We start from the raw sequence: 10,572 nt of genomic DNA on the forward strand, positions 1-10,572 counted from the left end.
TATATATATATATATATCAATTCTTAGGTGCATACATATCTAGCACACAAAATTCAAATTTTATGTATTTGTTATCTTACGTATGCATGAAATTATGCATTTCAATTTTTAGAAGTTAAAATAATAATATTTTTTTTTGTGTAATATGAAGGATTTATGTGGCATAGATATAAAAAGCAAAATTTGTGTTAGCTTTATAAATACATAGAATTTGGGTGATATTTATGTAATGCCTCTATTATAAAAAGTATGGGAGATTTATATTTGGTAGTTAGATTTTACTTGTTAATAATATTTTGATTAGTTGATGATATGAAGATAAAAATTTATTTATGTTCCTTAATTGAACAATAACAGGCGAGGTATTTTATTTCAATTTGATAAAATAATATCTTTTACGATTTAGAATAAATTTTACATAATTAATTTTATATTTATAGATCTCTTAGTGAGAGGTGATGCAAGAATTTGATTGCAAATTTCTTCAAAATAGGGTGAAGTTGAGGTTGTTTGCATTGATTTCCATTGTAAGAAGATGCATGAGCCTCCTTTCTAAATTGGTGAGGCCATGGCAACTAATTCTTATTAGGGAAACTCAACACGCTTTCTAGTACTAATAATAAACAATATGCATTTATTATCATTGATAATTATATAAATAAAAATTTGAGTTTATTTTATGAAAATCAAGTTGGAAGTATTTCATAATTTTTAACAATTTAAAATTTAAATTGAACTTTATTCCAAGCTAATTTCTTTTGTTTTATATCTCACCTAAGTACAGCTTAAGATACACCCAATCCACCCATATTTTACTCTTGAGAAGAGAGGAAAAAAGAAAGGCCTTCTATATGAATCCCTTTCAAAAGAAGAAACCTAGAGAATTTAAGGGTACACATCATTTTTCTTCCATTAATTTTCTTCTTGAGGTCACACTTGGATCGTGTGAGCCTCATGGAAATATATATGTACATAAAAAATATATCAGCATGAATCACAAAGACATATCAGGGACGGTGAAGGACGTGATGTGGCCTCGTGCGGCCTATCGAGAGAAAACCAAGACCAGGTGTTCAGCCGGCCAATCCACGTGTCGGGAAGATGATGGCCTCAGACGAATAAATGGTAGATCACTTCCCAAGAATCCATCTAACCAGGTCTGCTTGGACAAACTTGTCATTTCCAAACTCAAATAAATCGAGAAAGTGAGACGGATCCCCCAGTTCCAAAGCAGTTGATGTTGAAGTAGTCTCCTCTTGAGGGCTGCCCAGACCAACGACAGATCAGTTAACGAACTCTCAGTATCTCAGCTGCCCAACTTGAGGTTCACTCAGATCAACAACCACCACGGGCCAAATTTATGTACTGACTGAAATACCACCACTGTATTTACTTGTTTTAGGAGTATAGTATGTAATTAAAAGACGACTCATTCATATAAATAGGGGATTCATATCTTAGATAAAGGGTACATAAATTTACTATTCATTATTGTACACAAATTTATTATTCGTTATTGTGCTAGTGTTCTCCTCTCTCTCTCTCTCTCTCTCTCTCTCTCTCTCTCTCTCTCTCTCTCTCTCTCTCTCTCTCTCTCTCTCTTAACACTTTACTTCTTGACATATTAGAATTCAACAATATAGTCTTAAACTCCAAAAAGAATTAAACACTAATATTTATACCATCTAGAAAAAAAATCAGATTAACAATTTCAAAACATAGCTGATAAGAAAAGATAACCTATTATTATATTCATAACTCATTAAATATTCTCATGTCATTCAAAAACATGATCTATTTTATTACCACCCCCCAATCCCCTGAAATCCAATCCTCCTCCCAAACTTTCCGCGCCACCATGAACTCCTCCACCACCTCCTCCTCCTCCTCTCCCAACACTGACACCCACGACATCATGTTCGAATTCCCCGGCGCCATCCGCCTTTACCGGAGCGGTCGCGTGGAGCGACTATTCCACGACGAGCTCGTTCCCCCTTCCGCCGATCCAGTAACATGCGTCCAATCCAAAGACGTCACCATTAACCCCACCACCGGCCTCTCCGCTCGCCTCTACCTCCCACTATCCGCCATCACAATCCCCAAGAAGCTCCCTATCGTTATCTCCATCCACGGCGGCGGCTTCTGCCTCGTGCACTCTTCCTCTTCCATCTACCATAACTACATGAACTCCCTCACCGCTAAAGCCGGCGTTCTCTCTGTCTCAATAAATTACCGCCTCGCACCGGAGAACCCTCTCCCCGCCGCTTACGACGACTGCTGGGAGGTGTTGCTGTGGGTTTTCGCCGCCATCGATCCGTGGATGTCGAAATTGGGCGACTTGGAGAAAATATTCATATCCGGCGAAAGCTCGGGCGCGAACATAGTGCATAACATGGGAATGAGGCTTGGGAGGGAGAGAAAGAAGGTGGAGGGGCTGGTGATGGTGTTTCCCCTGTTTTGGGGGAAGGATAGAATTGGAGACGAAGGGGCGGAGAGCGGTAAGGAGAGATTCCTGAAAGCGGAGAATATCGATCAGCTGTGGCCGTTTGCGTGTCCGGAGACAACGGGGCTTGACGACCCGCGGATCAATCCGGTGGCGGAGGGTGCGCCGAGCCTGGCGACTTTGGGCTGCCGGCGAGTGTTTGTGGGTGTTGCGGAGCGGGATTTGTTGAGGGATAGGGGGAGGCTTTACTATGAGAAGCTGAAGGAGAGCGGGTGGGAAGGGGAGGCGGAGTTTTTGGAGTTGGAGGATGAAGATCATGGTTTTAAGCCTGGGAGCTTGAAGGCAGTGGAGCTCATGGATCGGATTGTCAACTTCTTCAATGACTTGTAATTCTGCTCTCTCTACAGAGTCTTTTCAGTTGTTAAGACAATAATATCATTGGCGCCAGAGCTATTTGTGTTCTTCATGTTATATTCTAATTTTGCTGGGTTGAAGTAAATTTTTGATCTTTATGTAGTACTGTTAACTTTGACCTTTTAGTTTGCTGAATGCAATCTGCGAGTTAATGGAGTTTTCTTGTTATTTTGAGTATTTTCAATCATATATATATTTTAAGATCATTATATGTTTGGACTTGGTCTATATGCCACGGCTCATCTGAACAATTGTCCGGACGTACGGTCACTGCACATAAATAAAACTTTTAATTTTTATTAATTTTATTTATATTTTAAAATATATTTGATATGTTTTAGTATGATTAGTTATTTTATATACCCTCAAAATATTTTTTAAGTATTTTAAAAATAAATTAATTTAATTTTTAACCAAAAAAAATCTTACAAAAAATTATACTAAGTAGACATACTTTCAAAATAAAGATTTATGATCCCATACAATTTGTTTTATGGGAAGTTGGGAGTGACTCATTGGAGACGAACGGATTGAGGGAAAGAAGTGGCGGATATTGCTATGCGTTTTTTAAGGAACCAAGTGACAAAATGGCCGGCAAGAAGAATATGAAATGAATGCCCTTTTTATAAATTATCTTCATATTTAGATATAAATTTAAATTTATTTCAACAGATTTGTTTGTTATTCTTACCTTATCATATTTTTTTGTCTGATTTTCTATTTGTTTTTTGTGTTGTTCCTAAGCTTTGACTTATTCAATATGATGACAAAGCAAGAAGTTTATTATTATTTTCTTACTTCAGCTTTATTTGATCCAACAATTGATTTGTATTCAATGGTGTAGATTTGTTTGTGGTTGATGTTTATAATCTTGATGTTGACTGCTACCATTTTGCATCTAAAGTTAAACAGTATTAACCACACATGAATGGTATGCTTGCTTCAAATCATATTTAATTAGTCAAGATCTATGGGGTGGGATGTGAATCATGCGATTGATGACATAGAAACTATCCTAAGTAAAATTTTAATTCTTGCTTTGAATAAAGATTATCACACATATGTGATTGTTGTAAGAGATTGAATTTGACTCAATTGGAGAACTTTGTTACCAATCAACAAATTTTAACTTTTTGATGGGCAATTTGGATGCTTCCAGAGATGTCAAGTTTGAATGAATCCAAAAAGAATGAAAATATTGATCAAAGAAGAAATTTCAAGATCGATGAAATTGTTATAGATGTGAGAAGTTAGCTCATAAAAAATAAGAATATAACGTGAGTTGTATGGTGCAAAATTTTGTTTGTGGTAGAAATTAAAATGGTGATTTGATGATAATAAGACATTTCCATTGCATGATACTCAATTTTCTAATATTAATTTCATAAACATGCGAGTAAATTATATCACATGCATACCGTATAGACGATCAATCTTGTATGTACAATCATGCAAGCAAGCTTTTTAAGCTTGTGTATCGGCATAGCATGGATCTTACTTTATGATAACACAAATAATTATTGATTTTAGGTGAATAACTCAAATAAATATATTTATTGCAATTCTCAGAAATATCTATAAAGCTTATGAGCTAAATGTTGATAAAATCAAATATATTTGAGGTCGGGTCATGAGTCACAATACATTTTTTATTTAAATAGTAGATCAAAATACTATTGATTAACCTGACAATCTCTTCTAAAAGAGTATATCCTAAACTTCTTCTACTCACAAGCTTGGCCTTTCCATTCTGAGAAGATGAGTGAGCTTATTCGACAGACATGATAAATTTTTTCAGCTAACACTAATCTCTCTTTTGTCCTTCTTGAAGGGCTGGTCCAAAAAGGCTTTTTTTCCTTTGGTTTCATCATCAGACTTTAGAACCGAAGACACTGCACTATCCTACAGACTAGTTACCTTCTCTATCAATACCTCGAAGGTATTAATAGGAGTAATCTTGAACAAGACATAAATTAAGCCCTTGATTTTGCCCATGAGAAGGGAGAGAGCATGTTACTCCCGAAGGAGTGGCTCACACTTCATGCTCAAGTTATGCTAACATATAACAAAATCTACTAAAGATTCATTGGCATTTTGGTGTCCAATATCAAATCAGTCAAAGTGACTGAATGATGAGCGCCAATAAAGCGTTTTAAGAACGCATCCTCTAGTTCGACGAACATTCTGAATGTGTCGTTAGGGAGGTCAACATACCACTCAAAAGTAAATCCAGTCATGCTAGTAACAAAGAGGCAAAGGAGTAAAACATCGTTATTCCCAATGTAGTAACACAACACAAGAAATTGAGCAATATGTTGAAGGGACTTTTGAAACCCATCAAACTGCTTGAAAAACGAAGGGACGAACACCGGAGGGTATGATATGTACTCATATGCATCAGGTAAGGTCTACCTCTCCGAACTACAGTCTCGCCTTGCTGAGCAGCTAAGGTAGCCTTGACTTTTGCGTCTACCAAGGACTGTAAGTGCAAGTTAGAAGGTGCCTACTCATGGTGGGTGGCATCAAAAGAAGTGGCATGTACATGTCTCACAAGTTCAGGCTGTACGTTGGGCACCAAACATGTCTTGCCTGTGTCGAAGGTGAGACTACGTCGAACCCAACCCGATCATCTTTTAACGCAGTGATATGTGCAGTGAGAATGACTACCTGGTCCTGTAGAAAGACAATATTCTCCTTAGGAGTAGGACCCCTTGATCGATCGTAAGGGCATCTTGAGCGACAGCAAGCTTGTGATGATCATCCACATCGAGCTTAAGTGCAGGGTCATCAGAAGTGGATCTTTGACATCAAGTGGTCACTACCATGTCATGGTCATTTATTATCATAAATCATGCAATTCCTCACCAAGTAGGTCACCGAAAACATCAGGAAGATCACTAGACATATCCCCTAAAAGGTCAAACTCAGACTTACCCTCGGGGTTAACCCGAGGTAGGTTCAAGCTACGATTGACTGAGGAGACAACTTGCTCCAGGATCAGAACTGTAGCTTTCTAAACTGGTGAAACCACAAGAGGTAAGGCGGTGAGATCCTTCTGGACCCAATTCCTCTTGAGCAGGCGATAACACTCGCTCAAGTACAAATTAGAGGGGTATCAATAGTGGTGCGCCTTGGATCTCTCCTTGGTACTAAAAATAATATGCACATAATGTTTACTCAAAGTAAGAGAACAATAGACAAATAAAACTTTTTTTTTATTACTGTTAGATGAAGATGGTAAAGCAAGGGATGGGTCCGACACCGCTACTTTTGGCCACTACAGAAGCAGTAGTGAACGAAACAAAACCTATTTTTGACACATTCCCATCAAGCTCCATATTTGGAGCCTTTCTGGACTCCTAGACAGGCTCGACGATTCACAACAAAGAGCGTAAGTAACCTAGTCTCGCAGTGGACTGGCAGGAGAACCCCTGTCTCCTATTGCGAGTATGTTTCGGGTGAGGAATGTACTTGAGATGATCCATGTCCTACTCAGGTGTTTTTGAGATCCGAGTCAAGATCTTCTACCAAGAAATTGGACCCTTTCCTTGTATAGAAGAAACTACCCTAGCAATCATCTTCGTCAGAAGACTCGTGGAAGAACAGTCAGCTTGAATAGCGGGCGTAAGAAAACTTGTGTTCTGAGTTGGTGTGCGCCCCCTACCTATTTTTGGCAGGGACATGATCCATGCAACCAGAAAGAATAACAAAAAAATCTCTCATCCAAGGAAACAAAGACTCCACGCGGGCCCTAATCAGAGGGAACTTGCTACTGGGTTTGCAACAAACTATTCCTGGTCTTTCGGGCCCTCCTACTTAGCCTAGGAGCAGGAGTAGCCTCAAAGGGACCTATGGAAACATATGCGGATCCGCGATAGGGACCGAATTAACGGTAGCACCTTCATGAGAAGATTCAATTGTCGAAGTCAAGGATATCTATGAAAACATGGAGGAATGAACCAACAACCTGGAATAGAACAATCGACACTGTATGCATCGCTATCAGGTGCCAAACTCTTCTTCGCAGAAGAGGAAGGCTCGATGTGAGTTAATAAAATAGGAATAACTCGATGTGCTTGACTACCCTTTTGAGGGGGAGGGCACAAAACAGAAACCTCAGCAGGCGTCAGATTACCTATGATAATCCGGTCAGTGTGCTCGAATGAACCGAAGGTTATAAAACACAGGAAAACAGCAAGGTTGCAAAGGAATAATATTAAATGATTCTACAATAACATGATGCATGTCTATGTAGTCCAATGATGCCATAATGATGTGCTATGAATATCATATAGCTTGCAGTCATACGGAGTCAGGCATATGTCCCTCCTTTATTCATGACTAATACTCGACAGGTCAATCTGGTAGCTGGTACATGACAACTAATACTCATCTGCTCGACTCAACAGCTAGTATACAAAATTTGGTACTCAAGAGGTGAGTTCGGGAATTCAGCTCGATAGCTAGTACTTGACAGGTGAGTTTCATAAGTCAATCTGCATGATTAACCTAACAGCTGGTATATGTTAAGCTGGTATATGTTAACTTTGTCTTTGTTTTTTTTTTTTTTTGGAAAATGATGGATTGTATATGTTCATTTGGGCTTGCTAATATTTTATATGGACGCCTATGATGATCATTTATATTAATACATTTAATTCTCTGATTCTCTTAACTCTTTGATAAATAATTGGGAAAAGAATGAGAAAATAACAATTTTATTTGGGCTTCCATATCACTTTTTTGCATTTGTATGACCTGATATACACGAGGTGAAGTGTTGAAGTGTTTTTTATGATATAGCTTTTATTCCTCATAGCATTATGGTCGTTTAATGGGGAATCCTTCCCTAGCGCTTTAGAACATTCATGAATATTCTATTCTTCTACGAGAAATCTATCTTTTTCTTCATGATTGGAAGATACACAGTTGTTATAATTATAACTCAACAAAAAAGGGGCTCGTAATTATTTTCATTAGGTTCAGACTATCCTTAGCCTGTGACTCTATAGGTCACATGATCTTTTTTTAGTATTTTTAGGTTGATATCTTGTGGTCTTTAGTCTCTAAGTATGTAGACTTATCCCTTTGTATAGCTGATTTTGTATCTTATAAGGGTATTCTTTGCAGGCATCCGACTTTCAAGCTAGTTTGGGAAATAAAATTGAATCAATTTTTTCTTATAAAAGGACTACAAAAAAAAATGAAGTTTTCAGTAATGCAAATTGATATCTAAGGATAATCATAGTTATAATGCATGACTAATGATATAGAAAACATGAAAGAGGAAAAGAGGTTTGAAACTTTTTATGTACTAATAGTATTGCTCGGTTGAATGCTCCTTGAAACTTTTTCTTCGTTAGAAAATAATTGTCAAAGCAGCCTATTGGGAAGCCCGAGAGGGGAAGATCATCATTCTTCAGCTCTAGGAATTCTTTCATGGCCTGAAGGATGGTTATTCAATTTCTCACAATGAGCTTCACCGGAAGCCAATTAATATCATTCTCTCAATCCACTTGATTATGCGAAGCTCTCAAACTCTCCCCCTAGTTTCTTAGAGACTACCCCAAGCTCCATCAACCAAACCGTCTGTACTAGCTTTAGGATGTTGATCTCTAGCGGTCTGTAGTGTACTTTAGACCTTTTAGCCTTAATCAAACCAGCTCCTAGCCTCCTCCTTGTACTCCTTGGGCAAGGAATTGGGCCGTTACCCTTGCAACATTAGTATTTTCCCAAAATCCTCTATTTTCCCTTTGATTTATACTTTCGGTAGAAATTAGAGTTTAGTGCATGGTTTTAAAAACTGGACTAGACCGATTAGTTCAATCATCAACAAATTATTAAGTCTGTTTTGTCCGAGCTTAGAATAGTTTCTATATAAAATCAAGATTGAACCAATTATAACCGGGGTTGAACCTGTTAACTGACCCAATTTCTAAAAAATATGTCAATCTTTCATTGTTCAATTTTACTATTTTGAGTTTAATCAACTGATTATAAATAATATGTTTAATTTAAAAATATAAAAAATATCGTGCCTTCAATTTGTTATTTAGAATATTGTTCGAAGTATTCAAAAGTATTATCATAAATAAAAATATTATTTATTGAATCAATAAAAATGATATTACTTTATTATTATTTTATTATTAAAATTATATTAAAAATATTAAATATTTATTATATTATCTGGTTAAACTCTAGTTGTATCATTAAATTTTGAACATTTTCAACTTCTAACGGTTTTCTCAATTATTAGTTCTATCATTAGATGATTTAGAAATGTTGTAAATCTTGAAGGGTTTTTTTTTTTTTTTTTTCTCAATTTGATGTCCGATTTTTAAAGCCTCGCTAACGATACATATAAATCCTAAAAATAAAGGACTCATGAATATAAAATAGAACATCAATCGAAGCAAACAATGCCCAGCCGCGAAATTCGTCCTCTTAATGCGATCAACACACCAAATATAACTACGAACCATCCATAAGCGAAAGTATATCCAAATCGAAATAAAAGCAGACAAGTTTGGAAAGGAAGGAAGAAGAGGAGAAGACCGCCATGAGAAAGCATAAAAGAAGGGCAAACTGAAATTTCTCGACCCATGTTCCGCCTCTTAAAGCTGCCGCGCCTCCCGCCCCCGCCGGCGTTGCGGCGGCGCATTTCTTCTTCATCCTCTTCCCACCTCAACGCTAAATCAATCGACCATATTCGATCTCCACCTCCCGCTATCCACGAAGCTATCTCCCAACCGCCTTCACCCGGCTTCTTCCCTGTCGTCGTCCTCATCCCTCTCTTTCCACCCGAAATCCATTCCTTTCTATGCCGCCGCCGCAGCCGGTGCCCTAACTTCGGGGGTTGCCGTCGCGGCATATCTCCACCACACTCCGCGATCGACCGATGACCTTAAGCAGTCATGGATCAACCAGCTCTACGCAGAGCTGGAGCAAAACCTAGAAAAGTACAAGGGTGCAAGCCACCGCTTGCTCGACCGGATGGTACAAACCGGAGCCGCCGCAACGGTTCTGTGGAAATCGTTGGCGTCCGTTCTGTCGTCGGCGAATCAGGAGGTCCGATCAGGGTTCGAGCTCCGCGTAGCTGCGCTGCTGGCTGATATTGCCTGGGGGGGCCCGCCGGTCTGCTATCGTCGGAGCTGGTGGCGGAGCGGTAGTGGATTGGCTGTTGGAGAGTGTTGCCGTGCCGCGGAATGGAGGGGATCATGGCGGGACGCAGTCGGAGTCTGCAAGGGCTCTGGCTCATCTGATTGTTGACCCAGATGTGCGCGAGAAGGTGCTTGGGCGGCCACATGCTATACCTAATCTCCTCAGATTCATCTTCTCTTTCCAGCCTAAGCGGCAGAATAAGGTGAGCTTTTTCTTAAGGAAGTGTCATTGTGTCCGCCTCTTGATTTTGTTCAAACTTCGAAGCTATTACTCGGTGGCGTTTTATTCGAGTTTTAAGTGGAGAGAACATAAAGAAAGTTGGTTGCTTTATGAGTTGTTTTCATTGGGTTCGAAGCAAGGTTGCTATCATTTTAACTCATTAGCTCGAATCTCATGCCCATCACTTGTTCTGCACTTCGAACTAATATTTCGTACCTTGGTTTGGATTTCAGTTCTATGAGCTTATTGGAGTACTTAGATTAAGCAGTAGCAAAACTCTGGCATTCTCGGACATTAAAAATCTTATATATATTTTTTCGTACCTCGGCATT

The 10,572-nt window shown here is 38.6% G+C and overlaps 2 protein-coding genes across 3 annotated transcripts in view; both read left to right on the top strand.

The window, feature by feature from the left end:
- Positions 1 to 1,801: 1,801 nt before the first annotated feature.
- Positions 1,802 to 2,959, top strand: LOC110032135 (probable carboxylesterase 2). Its single transcript, XM_020735659.1, has one exon. It carries the CDS (start codon positions 1,859 to 1,861, stop codon positions 2,831 to 2,833), a length of 975 nt encoding a protein of 324 aa, XP_020591318.1. The 5' UTR covers positions 1,802 to 1,858; the 3' UTR covers positions 2,834 to 2,959.
- Positions 2,960 to 9,625: 6,666 nt separating this feature from the next.
- The window catches only part of LOC110032106, a 31,462-nt gene continuing 30,515 nt past the window's right edge, over positions 9,626 to 10,572 (top strand). The window contains exon 1 of one of the 2 annotated variants that reach the window (XM_020735621.1): positions 9,626 to 10,223. The gene's annotated coding sequence lies outside the window, so the exon portion shown is untranslated. The remainder of the gene's footprint in view (positions 10,224 to 10,572) is intronic. The other variant, XR_002294820.1, reaches the window with a different exon arrangement.

Source organism: Phalaenopsis equestris, unplaced genomic scaffold, assembly GCF_001263595.1.
Source record: "Phalaenopsis equestris unplaced genomic scaffold, ASM126359v1 Scaffold000878, whole genome shotgun sequence".
In the NCBI taxonomy this organism is placed as follows: Eukaryota; Viridiplantae; Streptophyta; class Magnoliopsida; order Asparagales; family Orchidaceae; genus Phalaenopsis; species Phalaenopsis equestris.